This window comes from Glycine max, chromosome 10 (assembly GCF_000004515.6).
Source record: "Glycine max cultivar Williams 82 chromosome 10, Glycine_max_v4.0, whole genome shotgun sequence".
In the NCBI taxonomy this organism is placed as follows: Eukaryota; Viridiplantae; Streptophyta; class Magnoliopsida; order Fabales; family Fabaceae; genus Glycine; species Glycine max.
Window position 1 is genome coordinate 46,588,335 of NC_038246.2, and position 21,401 is coordinate 46,609,735.

The 21,401-nt window shown below is 31.2% G+C and overlaps 1 protein-coding gene across 1 annotated transcript; it reads left to right on the forward strand.

Moving 5' to 3' along the window:
* The first annotated feature begins 10,181 nt into the window (after positions 1-10,181).
* Positions 10,182-13,242, forward strand: LOC100527259 (uncharacterized). Its single transcript, NM_001250219.2, is given in 4 exon segments — positions 10,182-10,353; positions 12,318-12,366; positions 12,473-12,672; positions 12,881-13,242. Coding segments are annotated over 4 exon segments (696 nt in total). The 5' UTR covers positions 10,182-10,209; the 3' UTR covers positions 13,184-13,242.
* Positions 13,243-21,401: the final 8,159 nt, after the last annotated feature.

A 21,401-nucleotide genomic window follows, 5' to 3' on the forward strand; every position in this document is an offset into this window, starting at 1 on the left:
TGACTTTGCGATGTCACACGAAGTTGATATGGATTATGATTATGATAATCAAGAAGAATGTGGAGTGAATGAACGACATGTCGATTGTTCAAATGCTTTTAATACATCTCAGGTAATCATAGATAATTTGAGTCATTGGTTGAATTGATGGTTTGTACGAAAATTAATGTGTTAGGGTTGCGTTGTAGGTATTCACTACTCGAGATGATGTTTTGCAATGGGCTCGAACAGTTGCCCATGAAAATGGATTTGTTGCAGTGATTATGAGATCTAACACAGAGACCGGTAGCAGAGGAAGAAGTTCATTTGTGTTAATTGGGTGTGAAAGGAGTGGTACGTACAAGTGTAGAAATAAAGAATTCGTTAGAAAAGACACCGGGAGTAGGAAATGTGGTTGTCCCTTCAGGCTTCGTGGGAAACCAGTGCGTGGAGGGGAAGGTTGGATGGTGAAGTTGATCTGTGGGATTCATAATCATGAATTGGCGAAGTCCTTAGTTGGACATCCATACGCCGGGCGATTGACTAAGGAAGAAAAGAAAATTATTGCTGATATGACAAAGTCGATGGTGAAACCGAAAAACATCTTGCTAACGTTGAAGGAACACAATGCCGACAGTTACACCACGATAAAGCAAATTTACAATGCAAGAAGTGCATATCGTTCTTCAATAAGAGGAGCTGATACCGAAATGCAGCATCTGATGAAGCTTCTCGAACGTGATCAATACATTCATTGGCATAGATTGAAGGATGAAGTTGTGGTGCGTGATCTGTTTTGGTGTCACCCAGATGCAGTAAAGTTATGCAATGCATGTCATCTGGTGTTTTTTATAGACAGTACCTACAAAACAAACAGGTACAGACTCCCACTACTTGACTTTGTTGGAGTGACACCAACGGCGATGACATTCTCTGCTGGGTTTGCATATCTGGAGGCTGAGCGTGTTAATAATATTGTATGGGCTTTGGAACGATTTCGAGGCCTATTTTTAAGACACGATCGCCTCCCTCTTGTTATTGTCACTGACAGAGACCTAGCACTGATGAATGCAGTGAAAACTGTGTTTCCCGAGTCTACTAATTTGTTGTGCAGGTTTCATATCGATAAGAATGTGAAGGCGAAGTGCAAATCTTTAATCGGGGAAAAAAATGCGTGGGACTATGTAATGGATAACTGGGGTACTTTGGTTGATTGTCCGTCCGAATACGAGTTCCATGAGTCATATCAGAAGTTTCAAGTTGCTTGTTCGCCTTGGCCGATGTTCGTTGACTATGTTAACGACACATGGATTATCCCCCACAAGGAAAAATTTATTACAGCATGGACGAATAAGGTCATGCACCTAGGCAACACAACAACAAACAGGTATTAACAACTGATTTTATTTGTTAGTAACGATTAATATTAAATGGTATTTAATTGTTGTATATTTTCATGTTTGTTGTGTATTTTAAATGTAGGGTTGAATCAGCTCATTGGGCTCTCAAAAGAGTACTACAAAATAGCGTTGGAGACCTATGTAGTGTTTGGGATGCCATGAACAACATGATCACGCTGCAACACGTCGAAATTAAAGCATCCTTTGAAACCAGTACGCATGTGGTTGGCCATGTATATAAAAAAACCTTATACAAGAGGCTTCTTGGGATGGTTTCGAGGGATGCTTTAAATCAGATTGCTTCTGAGATTGACCGTCTACGTTATCTCGGCAACAATCTCTCTTCTTGTGGTTGTGTGATGAGAAGCACGCACGGGCTTCCTTGTGCATGTGAGCTTTCTAGGTATACTGCTAGCAGCATCCCATTGGAGTCAGTCCATCTTTTTTGGAGGAGACTTTGCTTTTCAGACCAAGGGTTATGTGAGACGGAAGTCACCATCAAGGAAGAAATAGAGGTCATATCTAAAAGGTTTGATGAACTTGATGTGGCTGGCAAAGTAAATCTGAAGAGTAAACTTCGAGAAATCGCATACCCTGATCATAACTCTATGTGCCCTCCTCCATCAAAGGTGAACACTAAAGGTGCACCGAAGAAACCGATGAAAAGAAGTCAAACATCCACAAAGCGTGATCCGTCTTACTGGGAGTATGTTGATGCTTTTCATTCTGTTCAAAGCAGCAACTCTCCAGTGAAACGAAGTGCATCATGTTCTCAACCGCGTCAGCCAACAAGGATCATCCCGATGTTGGATCAATTTGCGTCATTCTTTCAAGGTTTCATTCGTGACGTTGTGGATGTGAAAGCGGACGGTAACTGTGGATATCGGTCCATTGGCGCTTTATTAGGTATGGGGGAAGATTCGTGGCCGTTAGTGCGTAATGAATTGCTTAAAGAACTTGGCAGGTGGTCGCATGAGTACATGAACCTCTTCGGTGGCACAGAGAGATTTGAACAACTCATAAAACATTAAACGCGCAAATAATCTTACCACATATGGAGGGGGGTCAAATGCCACTGGAACCTGGGGGCTGGGCGGCTGTATGTAGTCCTCAGGGTCTGCAGCTGGTGCATCCCTCTGCTGGTCAGCTGCCTGGGTCGGTGTCATGAAAGGGTGAGATATGCGAAAAAACCACTCAATGTAATCCGCAGATACCTGCCCAGGCACTAAACAAGGCTGACCCGCAGGTAGTAAGTGATCCGCAAACTCCATCCACCTGTCATCTATCTGCTCCTGTGACAATCGTGCACTAACAGGCGGCGGAGGGATGCTCTGGATGTAACCGAACTGGCGTACCACCCTCTCCGGTCGAACTGCGACGATCATAGGACCCCATCTGAGCTGACCCTGGAACGATGAAATCTCCTGAAACGCCCTAACACCCCGATGCTCCGTGTACGGCAACCAGGACACATCTGTGACGGTCAAACCATCACAACGTGCCCTGTAGGGTGCTCCTGTGATGCCCTTCATGTGCGCCTTCGACGTCAACCACCGGGAAGCACGTGGGGACGTCTCCTGGTATGTGTCGTCAGTCACGCACTGATGCACACTAGGAAAGTGCTCATAGATCCAGCACTACACAATAATTGAGGTTAACATAACATAAAAACATGTTTAAATCATAATCGAACCTAACATATTAATAAACACAAAATTTACCTGAAATAGCGTCAAGTACCCCGCAAGCTGTCTGGTGGTGGTCCTACAAGCCTCATCTAACTGGTCGTACATATGAACCAGCGCGGCAACCCCCCAAGCGTAACCACCACTATGAGCGAGGTCCCGGAAAGCGTCAAGATGGACCACATGCACGTATGTTGCACTCTTATTAGCAAAAAGAGTGCAACCGACAAGGTGCAGCAAATAAGCGCGAGCTGCGACAATCCACCGCCGGGCCTGACATCTGGTCTCATAAATGTCACGAACCCATCCTAATCGTACATATGCTCCACGTGTGAGCGCTGTCTCGGCTCTGGCCTCCTCCGCAGACACTTCCAGCAACTCCGTGAGCAAGAATCTGGCCTCCTCCGTAGAAAGAGCGTGGAAACTGTGCAAGGCGCCAGTGATGGGCAAATGTAGAATGGACGACACATCATCCAATGTGATCGTCAGCTCTCCTACTGGAAGGTGGAAGGTGCTAGTCTCACTGTGCCACCTCTCCACAAATGCGGATATAAGTCCAGGATCGCCAGTAATAACTGAACAATCTATCAGTGGACTTAATCCTGTGGCAGCCACCAGGCCTTCAATCTCAGGCACTGGCCTCCCAATCAGTGTCAGCTTCCTCCCATGTGACACTAACTTCAAATCAGGACGTTCCTGATTTGAAGTACAAATTAAACAATTATTAAAAAAAAATTAATCATAAACAAATAAATAAACAATGACAAATAATTAACAAATTAAAATACCTGTCCACTCCACACGGCATGTGCAACATGCTCGGCAAATGATGTGAGCACTGACGGGTCACGTGGACCACCAGGGAATCCCTCTGCAGCATCATCACCATCTGACCCCTCACCACTATCAGCACCCTGTGCGTCCGCACGCATCTCAGGTGCCTCCGTAGGCTGCTCAGGGAGATCATCAGTCATGTCAGCGACGTCCTCAGCCATATCACGTCCCTCCGTAGTCATCTGATGAACGCGTAGCCTACGGGCTGAGGCAGTAGGCCTACGCCTCTCGGGAACATCGCCAGCATCCTCGCCAGCAGCTCTATCTCTGCCTACAAATCTACCTATGGCACGACCTAAACCTCGTGTTCTGGCCATGATCTGTAAATCATGTCGAACACGTTTTTTTTTCGGTCAAAATATACACAATTTTCTTTATAAAAAATCAACTTTATTTATAAACAAATAAGACTAACTTAAATCAAATCATTTTCACACATACACGACCTAATTTTAAAAAAAAAAATTAAACAACTTCATTTATATAAAAAAAACAACTAATGTAAAATAAAATTATTAATAAACATGCACAACTTAATTTTTTTTAAAAAAAAATAAACAACTTCATTTATATAAAAAAAAAACAACTAATGTAAAATAAAATTATTAATAAACATGCACAACTTAATTTTTTTAAAAAAAAATTAAACAACTTCATTTACAAAAAAAAAAAAAAACACAACTAATATAAAAATAATTCATTACTAAACATCCACAACTTAATTTTTAAAAAAAATTAAACAACTAATGTAAAAAAAAAATTATTTAGTAAACATCCACAATTTTTTTAGTAAATAAAATACTTCATTTATAATAAAATAAACTAATTAATTATAAAAAATTAGTATTTTTATAAAACTTCCAAAACACACAACTTTAATTATAAAAATAGACAACTTCATTTTTAAAGAAAAAACACTAATTTAAAAAAAAACAATAAACAAAAACAAACACAACTACTTTTATAAAAAAAAATTAATTTACAACATTAATATTTAGTAAAAATACACAATTTAAATTATAAAAAAAATATGACATCAAAAACCCAAACTTCATTGTTCATAAAATCTAAAAAACAAAATAACCAAAATAAATAAAATAATTCATTTAAAAAAAACAAAACAATTTCTGTTTAAAAAAAATTTAAAAAAAAAAACACAAAAAAAAAAACAAAAAAACCACTTCCGGAAGAAGTGGTTCTTCCGGAAACACTCCGGAAGAAGGGTTCTTCCGTAAAGGTCTTCCGGAAGTTTGAAACTTCTTCCGGAAGTGCGAGTCTTCCGGAATTCTTCCGGATGAACCACTTCTTCCGGAAAGTTCCCGGAAGACGTTTTCCGGAAGTCTTCCGGAAGAAGTGTTCTTCCGGAAGACGTTTGGTTACTTCCGGAAGAACACTTCTTCCGGAAACTTTCCGGAAAACGTTCTTCCGGAACTTCCGGAAGAACCCCTAAGGGGTCTTCCGGAAGACTCCTCCGTCAGCGATTTCCGCCATTTTTTCCGGCGTCCTCTCGTCTTCTCCCCTCTCGTCTTCTACCCTAGGTTTCGTCTTCTACCCTAAGGTTCCACTAACCTAACGTTACACTAACCTACCCTAATGTAGTGCATAACAAAACCAAAGCTAAGAAGAAGGCCACCTACCTCGAAGCAAATGGGTCCAAGGGCTGTCGGAGAAGCTCGCGGAGAAGAAGCTTGTCGGGGAAGAGAGAAGAGAAGAAGCTTTTTGCGGAAGAGCCACAGTGAGAAAAAGAGAGAATGCTTCCGGGAAGAAAAGAAATGCTTTTTATATTTTTAACTGAAGGGCAAAATTGACCTTTCATTAAATTGCTGGGTGCACCAGCAATATTGCTGGGTGCACCTAGCATATCCCTGAATATTAAGAGTCTAATTTCTCTGTATGGTTATAAAATTCAGGGTGATGCTATTGGCACTAGCTATTTTACTCTTCGCACTCTGACAATTTTTTTTTTAATTTTTTAACTAAAAATACCTACCGTTCACAAACACTAGGTATTAGATACTACTATATACATAATGAAACTAATTTTCGATATACACAACAAAACATAGTTTTCGGTAGATATATACATGTACCCAGCGGTATAAGATTTTTTATTCATTCACATGTGTGAGTAAACTCTATCTAATAACTTGTGTTTGACTTTCACTATGCAACAAAATTTTGGATTAACGACAATTACAATCCCCAAGCTGAGAAACATCATTGATCTCAGGAAAAAAAAAACCCAAAATTAACCAATATGCGATCCTGTACGTGCCACGTTGGTTTCTCCCCCATGCACTACATTTTGCAGTTGCACACCGTAGAACCATCCTTTTTATAAGCTAAACACATTCACGTGCAGCCTCATCTGTTCCAACTGAAGCACGATAATTTTGACATTCCTAAGTCCTAATTAATGTTTCTCGGTTCACCACAATTACTACAGGGATCTCACCTAACACACAAACGCAAATTAAGGAGAGACTAGATTGACTTGCTGGGGCTTCCAGTTCAGGTAACGAGGATGCCGGATCTGTCAAGAAGCATTGGAAATTAATTTTAGTTGTTAATAACTTACTAATATGTTCTATCGTAAAAAAAAAAAAAAAATCGTTCATACGTAAAAAATCTTCGTAATTGGTAATTACATTGAAATATAAGTTAATATGATTTTAGATAAAGGTTACTTATGCTTTTTGTTGTTAATTTTTTTTCAATTTTTTCTTTTAGTATCTAGATAAAAAAATTAGCGTTTTTTTTTTATTTTTAGACTTTTTTGTTATGAATCTTACTTTCAAATTGTGTTTGGTTATAATGAAAGAAAGGGAAAAAATGTGACAAAAAGAAATGAACATGAAAGAGGGAGACTAAAGAGAACGAAAAAGAAGATTATTAGGTAGATATTAAAAAGAGATAAAAGGATTTGATGTCATAAATAATAAAATAAAAAAATATAAATAAAATATTTGTAAAATTTTAATTTTATCTATGGTTTTTTTTCTTTAATATTTTTCTCTAAAGTGGTTTTTTTTAAAACAAACTGTATCCTTTTTTTATTACATTTTATTATAATAACTAACATTATATATATAATCAATTTTACTGCCATCAAATTTGATACTCTACGAAAATTCAATTTTATTAGGCATAGGCATACTTAATTCTAAATTATGCTAGGCATATTCCATTCTCCAATCCATATTCGATTTTCTCCAACCCATATTCGATTTTCTCTGCACTATATTTGATTTTGTTCCCAGCGTGGTGCGTTAAAAAAGTGTTCCGAGATTACAGTATTAGTTTTGGAAACACCCGTTTAACGTTGTTATTTGTTGGCATTTCTTATAACAATTTTAGTGGTAGGTTTTGAAATGCTAAACTATTTTATTATTTTTTTTCTGAATCCCATCATGACAAAAGATCTGCATTTTTTAACCGGATATCTCATATTAAGATCTTACATAATTTTTTTAGTCTCATATAAATTTTACTTTTAAATATTTTATTAAATTAATATACTTAATTATATTTTTTTCTTTTCCCCAACGTCAACGTTCACACTTCCTTCTCTTTCTTCTTATCCCATCCTTCTTTCGTTTTCTTTTTCTTTTTTCTTCCAGACCACTCCCCCTCCCCTCCAGCTTCTCCTTCCCCTCCCCTTCGTGGCCTCACAGCCCCCCTCACCCTTCCTCCTGCGCGGTCCTTTGCCACGACTATCCGCAATCACCTCTAAATAAGTTTTTTTTCCTTCATCTTATCTTGCTTTTTTTCTTCAATTACCTTCTATGTTGATATTTAGTTTTTTATTTTCATAATTTTTTTTTCTAGTAGGTCAGAGATCTTCAAGGATTATATAGAAGAATTCATTTTTCATTCAAGATAGTTAATCCCACTTTATTAAAAAATCCATACAAAATTAAATCTTGAGCTCAAGATCCTTATTTAAAATCTGACACTAAAATTATCCTTGTACAAAAGTTTGAAAGCAAGCACGAATCCTACTAATTTTATAAATTTTAATGTAACTTTCTACTAAAACAAATTTAATTAGGGGTAGATCCACATCAGGTGTTCAAGGAAAATTACGTTGTCTGGCTATAACAATTATAGTCTACTGCATTTGGCTGTCTAGGAACAAGCTGATTTTTGAAGATTATCAATTTTCTGTCATAGAGGTTATTAGCAAGATTAAGTTTCTTATGTATAGACAAGCGCACCCGTTGCATTTGATTTGTTTTAGCATCTTGATATATGTCTTCTTGTATTAGGGAGATTTTTGATTTTCTTTAACTACGGGTATGTCCCGTTTATTATTGTATCATTTCCTAAATAACAAATTTAACATTCTTTTTCTTATACTTTTTTTTTTGTCAATCATTAAAGTCTTTGTTATCAATTACTTGTCGAGTCATTAAAGAACCTCATATAACAATCATTGTATTTTTTGTAATTTGTGTTTCTAATTTTTTCATTTATTCAAATCAATTGATGTCATTAGACTAGTTAATAAATAATTAAAAAACATAATTTTTTACACAAAAATTATAGATAATTGTCTTGTTAGATTTTCCAATAACATGATAAGTTACTTGACAAAGTGACTGACAAATCATTAATTAATGTTATTATTTGATAATAACAACTAAAATAATTATGAGAAAAAAACATAGGACCAAAAATATTAAAATTTTATTTAGGAACTATAAGTTAAATTAAAAAAAAAACTATTAAAAGTATAATTACTCTTTCTAAATAAATTTTTCACATATTTAGTTCAACATTGAAAATTTAATTTTAGATTCATAATTGATTTTTGAGTTAAAATAATTTTAAAACACTAATTTAATCTTATAATAAAACAATCAAATATAAATTAATCATTTCAAATCATTTTTAATCAAATTAATTTTGCCAATACAAACAATACTCGTTCACACACATGCAAAATTGTTGAGCTATGACCGGGTTTTACTATCCGTGAAAACTATATAAAAAAATCAGGAAGAATAAAAATACAATAAAAATTTTGGTAAAAAAAATACAATGAAAAAGTGAGGGAACATTATGATGACATGTCTATTATTTCATTGAACGTGACTAATTAAATGGGTAAAAAATGACTAATGGGAATTAACTAATGAAAGTGTGAGACAGAAACATTGTAAAAGCCGTTAATAACGAATAATTTAATAATTACAAACTAAAATAATGTATCACTTTCTAAAGTGAGTCTTCTTATTAAAGGGAGATAAAATTTAAATATTTTTATTTCTAGCATTAGTGCAAAATATCTTTTAATTCTGCTGATAAATAATAATTAATCTTGGACAAACAATATGGTAATTATCAATTAATTAAATAATAGTAACAAGTTGAGAGAGAAAAGATGTTGTTTGGCAAAACCTTTGATTTGATTTAAATCCTTATGGAGGGATGACAACTAAAGAGAAGAGATTTTTTTTCCACCGTAACATTAGTATAAAATATTTATTATTTTATTAATAATTATTTTTTACTAAAAAATATAGTTAATTATTTTTAGTAAGATTTCTTATTCTAATAATAACATTTTTTTCACAAAGCTCAAACCATTATTTACAGAAATCAAATTCGAATGGTACTCATAATTCAACCAATTATTTGTTGAAAAGGGAAGGAATTTATAATTACAGAAGAATGATTAGATAGATAGGAAGATAGGAACTGGAGTAGACGATGTTAAGTAGAGGGGTAAGGTTTTTATTTTTTACTTTATGTACGATGAAGTTTACTTAAAACAAGAATAAAATCTACCAAAATTTTTAAAAGAATAAAACAAAAATTAATCGATTTAAAACTATGAAAATAAAACCAAAGTTGATCGAATACGAGCGTTAAAAGGTGTGGTATGAGATGGAGACACGTGGTGAGCATCTAACGGATAAGGAAAAAGATCAGGATGGGCATGAGAACTGAGAAGGTCAAAACAATGCGTTGGTCGACGTACCAAAAACTTATACCAATGTATGATACAATTTTATGTAATTATTTTAGGTCTTCATATTTTTTAAACGATTTTATTTTTATTTTTAATAATATTAAAGTAGTAATAATAATTAATTTTTTAAATTATATAAATTAAAAATAATTCATTAATAAAAGTTAAGTAATAATTTTTATTCGATAATTTTATCTTTAAATAATTTATTAATCTTTTAACTTACATTAATTTTCTATTATTTAAAAATTTAGAAAGCATTCCCCAAGTCTTTTAAAGTGATTGCAGTTCCACACAAGCACCTTCAAATAAAATTCAAGTATCGAAGAAGAAGATGGCTTTAGGTGTTCCTGCTCTTCCGTTGACATACGTGGCTCACGTTCTGGCAGTTGTTGCCAGCGTCTTGGTCGTGGTCTGGGTCGTCAATTTCAGGGGTGGCTTGGCTTGGGATTCTGATAACAAGTCCCTCATCTTCAACGTATTCTCTCTTTCCTATTACTATTCCACTTTTTGAAATCTGGGCGTTCAATTGTGTGTGTTCCCAACTCACTCAAAAACTCCTCCTGGTTAGTTATTGCTGGGGGTCACTAATCTGCATCCATATCATATCTTCAGGGGAGCATTTCAATTTTTTTTTTTCTTTCTTTTTTTATAATGAAAAGTTTAGGTGAGTTTTGTCCTAGGCCATGCAGGTCTCAAGGCTCAACGAGCTCTCACAGGAAGCAAAACTCATCCTTTTGGATATGAGTTTGTTATTGTTGGCGACCATTTCAGTTTTTGTTTTCTCTTCTTTCAATTTTTGTTTTTGTTATTTATCATACATAAATATATGCATAGTAATTATGTAGTCCTAATTTTAGATGTTATATTAGTTTTAGCTTTCAGCTTATTGCTCAATACCACAAACTAACGCCTGGCCCTAACTGTAAGCCGCCTTTTGCTGTTTAGTTTTCTGTGTTTTTCTCTACTCCATTCCTCACCCACCCCCCGCGTTTTTTAATGGCGTTCATATGATTAGTTCATTTTAATAAAAGTTTTTTTTATGCTTCAGAAATAATAAAACATTATTAAGTTAGAAATTGAAAGCTGCAGCTAGTTTAGCTAGTTTATGATTTTTTTTTATAGTACGATTTCAGTTTGTTTGAATAATAGTCATAAATTGACTTCTTGGTACATAAATAAATTTTTATCTTAAGATTAACAAACATTTGGATGCTTTTGATATGATTTACTTGTTGTAAGTTTTATTTACTGAAACATTTCTTAACGGAGTTCATGTCCCTCCTATGATATATAGGAAAGGGATCCACTTTCTCCAAATAACTCTTTTAGAGTTATTTTTCATCCTCGTCATTCATTTTCTTTGGATGGGTTGTAATAAGTAACTCTACAAGAAAATGAATAATGACAATGAGGAATAATGCTAAAAGAGTTAGTCTTGGAGTAAGTGGATTCCGCCTTATATATATATATATATATATATATATATATATATATATATATGAGGCTGCTGCCAGTTGTGATAAATCAAATCTGAGATGTTGTTTTTATATTTAAAAGTCATTCAGATCATTGTACTGTTAGAGCCCTTTAGTTGTCTCATAAAATTAAATACACAAAGTTTTGCTTTTTTGGGTAACCATCTAATGGCTAAAGTAGCTACCTTAGTTTTGCTTTATTTTATTTTTTTCAATCAAATTAGGGTAAGGGGATCAAGTAAGATAGGATACCCTCCACATTCAAAGAGTATTTACAAAAGATTGATATTATATCTCAAGGAGTCCTCTGGTTTCTGACAAAAAATAAAATCTTCCCTGTTTGACCGAAATAATTTAAGAGGGAATTTTCAGTTAATTATCACTAAGTTTATTGTTGTAGTGAATATTAGTGTTGCAATTGCAAATTGGATCTCTGGTGCTTTTTTTCCCCCTTTCTTTTTCCTATTATGTAGGTTAAGTCTTACCTCCTAAGCTTTAGAGGAGTTAACTGGGAACTGTGTTTCTCTCAAACATGATTAGAAAGCTTCATCTGCAACTTACAGGCTTGAAATAGATGTTTTGGGCCTCTGAAGATTTGATTAATTGTTATTTGTTATTTTTAAGATGTTTTGATTAATTTATTGGCCACGTTCTCTACCTACTTGTCATTTTGAATTTAATAATTCATCGGATCCTGAATTTCCAACTTGTGGGATGGACATGGACCCACATGCCTATCTGTTTTGGATTTGAGTGAGAAATGAGCTGTCATTAACAAAAAAAATCATGATATTCAGAGATCCTTTGAATCTGAATTAACACTAAGTTCCATCTCATGCATCACGAGGTCAAAGTTACGTATGAAGAATAACTTATTATACAATTACAAGTTGATATTCCTAGTTGAATTGTGCTATCACTTTTAGGAGGTCCCTACATCTTACGTACATTTCCCTTTGTACAGATTCATCCAGTTCTTATTGTTATTGGCTTACTAGTTCATGGGGGTGAAGGTAATTCACAAGGAACTGCTTTATGAATCAATTCCATTCGATTTTGTTGACCTACTAAATACTAAATTGTTTCTCTGATTTTTCTCATGCGTGAAAAAACATGCAGCTATTATAAGTTACAAAGCTTTTCCCCTAAAGAAGGAAGTGAAGAAATTGATACACCTTGTTTTCCATGCCATCGCATTAATACTTGGAATAGTTGGAATTTATACTGCCTTCAAGTTTCACAATGAAAGTGGGATTGCCAATCTCTACAGCTTGCATTCATGGCTTGGAATTGGGGTTATTGTCCTTTATGGCATTCAGGTAAACAAACCACTGTATAAGACTAAACTAAACTATCCTATAAATGTAGTATACCTTGAAGACATGATATGATTATGGTTAAGTTTATAATTTCAGTTTAAGCACCAGATATAGAGTCTATGGTGCAAGCTATAGATTGAAAATGTGGACTTTGCTTATCTCCAAATGAAATTCAATTATCTACTAACATTGTGTTGGTTCCCTGAAGTGGATATATGGGTTTGTGATCTTTTTCTTCCCTGGTGGGACTCCAGACATTAGACGCGCCTCACTTCCTTGGCACGCGCTATTTGGGCTGTTTGTATTTGTCTTGGCTGTGGGCACTGCTGCTCTTGGGTTTCTGGAGAAGCTCACTTTCCTTGAGAACTCAGGATTGGACAAATATGGTTCTGAGGCTTTGCTTGTCAACTTCACTGCCATTATCACAATCTTATTTGGTGCCTTTGTTGTGTTATCTGCTCTAGCTGATGCTCCCCCAGCCCCTGCAGCAGATGACTATGAAGCCATATAGACACTTGTAAGTTTGTATCATATTTTTATTTTATGGAATAATCTCATGTCTGCTATAAAAGTTTGTATTGGGAGTTGGAGGAAGGAAATAATTTGTTGTTTGTATTCTTGGATCTAAAGCTTGTATTTAATCATCAATTTCAATATATTAACCCTAAAATGTGAAATTAGTCATTGGGTTATATCAGTTTTTCTTTTTGTTTTGAACTTTTCCTTGATCAGCAGTTGAGATTAGCTCATATAATTTGTGTGACAGTACATTGAAAATTCAGTGTATCTTGTAATTTTATTCCTTTGTGAAGATATGTACACATCATATATTTTCACGTTTATTATTATTATTATTATTATTATTATTATTATTATAGATGCTAACGAGGATGGGAAATGGCCACTGGTATAAAAGGATATTGAGTCACAAACAAAGAGTGAATTTTTGGCAATTTTTTAGGAGGAATACTTGAATGAATTGAATATATACTAGAATAATGGAGATTAAAAAACTGTGCCGGTAAAAAACTGTATGATTAATTATAGTTTTTTTAGAAGATAATTAATTATAGTTTAAAGGAATTATAATATTACTTGTACCAATTAGATACATTCTCGAAACTTATAATAAACCTCAGAAGTTTTTTTTTTGTTGTTGTTGAAATGGACCTCAAAAGTTAAACATATTTAAGTTGGAAAATTTTGGAATGAGTGATTTTAAGTTTCTTAAGATTTAAGAAGCATGCTAGTAAAAACAAAACAAGATGAATGGAGTTGTTTTGCTTTGTCCAAAGGGCAAATATTTAGTTCCTAAAGTAGGCATTCGATAATAATTTAGTTCTTTCACTTTTAAGTCAGTAATTTAGTCTATAAATGTGACATGTTACAACAAATTAGAAAAACTGTCAACTATTTTATAATTTGGTCCTTAAAGTATCATCCTTAATATCAGAGTAGTTCTGAAATTATACTATTTTCTGATAAATTAGTTCATGATTTTATAATAAATACTTGGATTAATTTGTTACAATATTTGAATATTTATAAACTAAATTGATGATTTAAAAAATATAGACTAAATTGACAATGAATACATAATTCAAAAACTAAATAAGCTAGCCATAACTGTAGTATGAGTCCAGAAAGGTTGCAACTGAACCTTGTCTCCAACTAGATTCATGGAGTAGTTAAATTGTTACAAATGGAAATTGTTTAAAACTCCAAAATTAATTTTGATAATTCCCAATCACTTAAAAGAAATGTACTTGTAAATAGAAAAATAATACTAAGTAAGAAGGGAAATCTTATAATGATGGATTACTATCTTCTGCAATTTCCAGCAGAAGTCGTAGTTAACTTAATACCATATTGGTTTTAGAAAACCACAAATAGTCTACTTATTGATTTAATAAATGCTTGTTAAATTATATAATTCTTACCCATTCATTTTTTTTTATAAATTTTAAGATGGAATACAAGTGACCCATGAGGCCATGACCTATTTATCGACGCTATCCATTATTTATTCTCATCTGGCATCATTGCCCATGGAAGGTGGCTATGAGCCTACGTTGACGATGGCTCCACCTCCATTCGACCAGTAGCTTGTAGGTGACATTTTCTCATACCAATAAGAACGTGCCATTCAATTACAATCTTTTAGAAATGGTCGAGTTACAGTAGAGATTTTGTGTGCACTATCACTATATGATAACATAACATATATTATTATCTTAGCTATTTGAAAATTCTTTTCCTTCACAGTAACTTAAACGCGAAGTTTTTATGAATTTTTTGAGAGTACTAAACTCAGTATGATAAAAATATAATTCGTAAATAATATAATCATGCAGCCAAATAAATTAAATGACTGATATTAATCAATAAATTTAAAATTAAAATTAACCATTGATAATTACTTCAAATTTTCAGTTCGTTTGTTGACAATCAATTCGATTCAAATCGAACTGTTTTGTCTATTTAAAATTGAATGGCTACATGATTATGTATTCAAGAATTTGTACGAATTATGAATTTATTATTTTTGGTATATTTATAATTCTTTGAGAAATTGTAATATTAATTTTAACTTATAATTTGAATTTGTATTTTGAACTATGTTTGATGTGAGATTAATTTGTGTATTTTGCAATTTATTTTAATATTTTAAGCTCTTGGAAAACTGAAAATCAATTCGATTTAAATAGAAATAAACTGGATTCAATAGAATAATGATGGTAAGAACCAAATAATTAGTTTAACCTTTTAAATAACAATAAAAAATAATAGTATTTACCATTTAGTATGATACTTTTATGCAGTAAAAAAAGTATGATATTTTTATTATATATATTGGTTATGGAAAATGTTAATAATAATTTTAAATATAATATTTAAATGCAGTTTTATTTATTAAATGCAAGTTAGGTGATGCAAATCCCACTCTCTATTTAACAAATCACACATAATTTTATTTTATAATAAAAATATATTTAAAAATGTATTAGAGCATGTTACTAGTTGGCTAGTTGCCCCTTTTCCTATTAGAAAATTTTAGCTCAAAATAGATTATCATTTAGGGATGGATTCGCGGGCAATTTCATGATTCCAACACAAGGGACATGCACGTACACTTGATTGCGACTATTCTTACCATCAATTTTACATTTTGTGTTGTTTTGATCGACCAAACGTTGTCCCACTGTCATGTCTTCTATCTCTTTTTTAGTATGAGGCCATAACACCACTCTCTGCACTAGTTTTCGTGGGTTAGCACCCGTGTAATCCACTTTATATTTATTTCAACGATTTTATAAAGGAAGGAAAAAAACTTAATTTTAACTCTTACCCCAATTCGAAAGTGAAATTAATTGACATAATACTTCATAACACTTCTTTTGAGGTGAAAAAACGGGCAAAAAGCTGTATACATAAGTTACACAACGTGCGAATAGACGCTGTTTTCAATTAGGCTTGAGGCCCAATTCATATCTCAACTTAAAACTTTTTTTCTTCTTCTTAATTATCAATTTATTCTTCACACTATTTTAAATGGTTCAATTAGATCTTAAAATTTTAAAAATAAATCAATTTTTTCCTCTAATTTTTTAATTTTTTTAATTTGATTCTCAAGTTCTTAAAAATAAATTAATTTAGTTTTCAAATTTTTTAAATATAAATCAATTTGATTATCAATTTTTTTAATACTTGAAAATCAAATTAAATCATAAAATTGATTTATTTTTAAAAACTTTTGGTATCAACTGCTTCAACAATCATCTGCTGAAAGGGTCAAAGCCAAGATGAAACTTCAGCTTTCTGAAACTGATAAGGCAAACTTCATAAATACATTTTCACCATATATTATGAAATAAATTACTTTTCTTGTTGTTTATAACATTGATCTCAGTAGCACCGATATTAAATGTTCTAACAAATTCTTCTGTAGTAAACTAGTTTAAGAATAATTTTCAAAAAATTATCATGTTAATCTATACATGGAAAACTTAGTTTTTGGCATGAATGGTTGGCTAGCCTTCTCTGATGTTCTTGTAGTGTATAATCATTTGATAATAGAAACTGGTCAACGTACGTTGCTACTATCTACTAATGATATATATGAATAAGGGTATGTATTACGAACCAAAATTTTAACATTTAATACTTGAAGTGTTGATATAAAATTTGCTATATATCTAGCCTGCCAAATGAGATGGTTTATCCAAATGGACCATTAGTAGAAGACCAAAAAAGAAGGAAGGGAAAAATTACACTTGGTTATCAAACTCTCAAGTTAACTCTTACGAGTTTACAAATTCACTTATTCTCTGTGAGTTGACTCTTGAGTAAATTATTTTTTTAGAGGCAAATTCATTCTATAAATTTTAAGTAAACCCGATAGACTTGAGTTTACTATCTATCGAGTCAACAAGTTAACAAGTTAAAAAATTAGATCAAAATGTAAGTTTTTTTTTTTGTTTGTTTAACATTCAACATATATTCATTTAGTGTGTTATTCTCAAATACAAAATTCTTACCTTTAATCATATCAAACCCCTATTCTTTAATAACATTAAATCCTCAATGAGAATGATCTATCACTACTATAACGTCTGCAAGTTATTATCTAATAATGATGTATTATTACTAGACTTGGTTATTTAAATATTTTGAACTTTATGATTTACTATTTTATTTTATTATATTGTTGAAATATTTAATTAGTATGTTATTTATAAATATTTTATTATTATTTTTATATGAAATAGACTCTTACAAATTTACGAGTTGAATCCATGAGTCAAGTCTATAAAACTTTTACAAATTTACGTAAATTGTCGAGTCATAGTGATAACCTTGGTGCCCAAAGCATCTATTGCAATCAACTCCATAGGAGGAACATCTATCTCTGTGAGAATAACACCTGAACTTCGCAAAGAAATCCTTTATCTTCACCACCCTTTGAGTCACGCAACCACCCTCCAAACCCAGCTTGCCCAGGGTTGCCTTGGCAACTACCACCACATGCAAGAATATTTGGTTCCCCGTAGCCTTACTTTGACTATTCACACACATTGTCAATAAATATATTAATGATAGGAGAAAAAAATTAACTAATTATAATTTTTCAGACAAATATTGACAAGTGTCATTAAGACATTAATTAAGAAATTAAAAAGAAATTTTTTTTAATGAAACGAGTGCAAAATTATGTTGTCATAATTTTTTTATGTTTTTCTATAATTTTTACAATAAATATTTCATTCTTTTAATTTCTTAATTAATATTTTAAACACATTAGACTAGTTAGAAGAACCAATTTTTTTATATACTATAGATATCTCAAGTATCATTTGCAATTTGAAGTAGACAATGTTGTTCAATTTGAGATGGAAATAATATACGATATATTATTTTAGTATTTATATAATATGAAAATGGAAATGTCATTTAAGATTTGTGTAAGTATAATATCATGCATAGTGAATATAAAACTCAAGCGTGCAATATAACACAAAATATAAAATATTTTAATAATTAAAGTTATTTTAAAAATATTTATTTTATATCAACTTTTAAATAATTTGAAAATAAAATTATCAAGCTCATGCACCATTTATATTAAAAAAGAGTATTTAATTTTTAAGAAATTATTATTTCATCAATGGTCCCGGATCTTTTAATTTCCATACTCAACAATCATATTGAAGATTGCTTTTTATAAAGAGTATCATCCGTAATAATAACATCAATTACTTTTTCTTGATCTGAGTGTACCGTTTTTATTCCTATCAACTAGATCCGTTTGAAAATGTTTGGTTTATTTGAATCATTAAATTATTCAGTTAGTAATCACTTTAAAAGGGTATAAATTAAATTGCAGATCATAATATTAAATGAAATTAAAAGGGAATAAAGTAAGTTGCAGATAAAAAAAGGAAAAAAATCAAAACAAGTACCAAAGTCTAGAAAGGATATACGAATTCGAATTGATTAAAATTGAAGTAATCCAAAAATAATAAAAAAGAATAGGTGGTCTTAAGATCCGTTGAAAGAAGTGACTCAGGTTAAGGTATTTAATGTATTTGTTACATGGTTACAAATTCGTTATGCTTACGTGCACGCAATAGTTAATTATAATATTGTTATTTTTCTCTCACGTATATAGAAAAAAGACTCATAATAATTCGTATAAAACTGCTACTTGGTACAAAAAATGACAAAATTAACCAAATTGTGCGTGACCATACATTAATGGGTTGGAATAAAATTAAATTTCAATCAAATGATTTCATATGTCCAATTCGTATCGCCTATCTTTACCTTAATCCATATAACAACAGTAAATCAATCCTTTTTTCTTTCTTATTTTTATACTTTAGGTTCTCTCAATGTTCTATTGCTCTAATCTTGACTCGATCATCTTCAAACTCAAAAATCAAAATAGCCTCCTAACCTCAGATTTTTTTTTAAATAACAGTATGGTATATGGATTATGGAAAGCTAATTGTTTTACAAGTTGAGCAAGAAATTAACAAATGTACTAGTTGATATGATTGATAATTGATTGCAAGAGATAATGAGCATCTTTACGAGTTAGGTCCCACATAAAGATTCCTTTGCCATCAAGAAACAAAAGACGAAAGAATCTCCGCGAAGCACAGTAAAAAAATATCTCGATGTAGAAATGAATTTTTGGAACATGATGAAGCTCAAGGGTACTGAAATACTGAATGCAGTGCCAACTTTGTCATAAACACGCAGGCTGAATATTAATTAATAATACGACACACTGCAAATATCAAACACCAACAGGTTTAGAGATGGAAGAAAAACCTCCACCGGCGTGTAAAATTAAAATTTGTTGTGGAACAAAATTAAAATCACTAAAACATTTAATAGATAGTAAGTTTTTAATACATATCAAATATTTTATTTTTCATTATTAAGTTATTAAGTAGGTGTATTGTTGGGGAAAGGATGATGAAGTTTAATAGCTTTAATATTTGCTTTTTTTGTACAATATTTGTTTATTTGAATTAATGCTTATATTTATTATATTTTTAAATTAAAGATACCAGATACAAAAAATAAAAATATATTTTCATTTTTAATTTAAAAGTAACTAAAGTCAAAACAAAATAATATTTTATATTTTTTGACAGAAATAATAATAATATTTTATAATTAATAAATTTGAATATATTATTCCATTTATTATTTTTTAAAATAAATCTATTTATTTAATTAAATTGATTTGTTATATTATGAATTTTATTTTAGTAAATCATAATATCAGATGTAAAAAATAAAATAAAATAAAATTTGCTTTTAAAAAATAAATATTGTTCAGTAAAAAAAGTATTGTTTGGAGACTTTTTTCCTAGTTTAATTGATATTGTTTAGTGGATCATTGGAAAAGTTTTATTATTGTAATTAATGTATTTTATTTTCAATAATTATTTAATGTGCTTCTCAAATTGGAGATACTATTTAATCATCTAATGAGTTATTGAGAAATCGTTATTTTTATAATTAATGTTTTATTTTTAACATTAAAGTATTTAATGCTAATGAATTCAATGATTGAAAATTCTTTAGAAACATGTATTTAACCTTTCACAAAAGATGTGACTCTGTTTTCATATTTTAAATATTACTACTTTAATTAGAAATAATTTTTCATGTAAATTTTGTAATATTAATTTTTTTTACCAATGGACAGTTAGATAAGAAAAGTGTGAGTATTATAAATATGTTCATTTTTAATAATTCTTTAATGGAGTATTTTAGATGCAAGACTTTTTGGTAATCAACAATTTACGGTTAATTAATGAGCCATTGAAAAATCTTCATTTTTATAACTAACGTGTGCTATTTTTAACATTAAATTGTCTAATGTTAATAAATAAAATTTAATCATTGTTACACAAAATATGTGACTGACTGTTGTCATATTTAAAATATTAAAATACTAATAAAAATATTTATACTTTAATTAGAAATATTTTATTGTTATGTAGTATTTTGTAATATTTTAAATGTGTAAGACTTTCAAATGTTTAGTACTATAAAAATATTTATACATTTATTTTAAATATGTTGTTGTAATGTAGTAATGTTTTTTTTTTTTACTTATTTATGATTCAACTTTTGTTCTACAACATGTTTAATTATTTGCATTTTTTGTTCTTAAGTTTTATACCCAATAAATATTAAAAGATTTTGCATATCTCTTATGAAATATATTTTATTTTTATAATTTTTTTTAATTTCTTCAAAATCCAGTCAATGTTAATAAAAGCCTTTTATTTATACAATCATGCCTTGCATATTAGGAAGAAAGTCAAAGTATGCAAGACTTTCAATTTAAAATTCCTTGTCCATCAAACGGAGACATATTTGTGTAAAGTTCATTTATTTATAGAAATAAGTAAATTAAAATAAATTTTATTAATAATAATAACATTACACTGATAAATCAATGTAATTTTTTAATTAAAATACTACAATTAAAGTCTTTGATTCTTCAATAAAATTCTTAAATATTCTCACAAAATTTACTTTTTTCATTGATTATGAAATTAATCATCAATCTTTTTTGGTTACATATATTTTTTTTGTTACAAAATTAAGCCTCAGTCTTAAACTTAATAACCTTAATAATCCTCCCCTCTAATACAAATTAAATAGGCATAGGAGCTGTCTCCATTCGTGTGCTGTGCCAA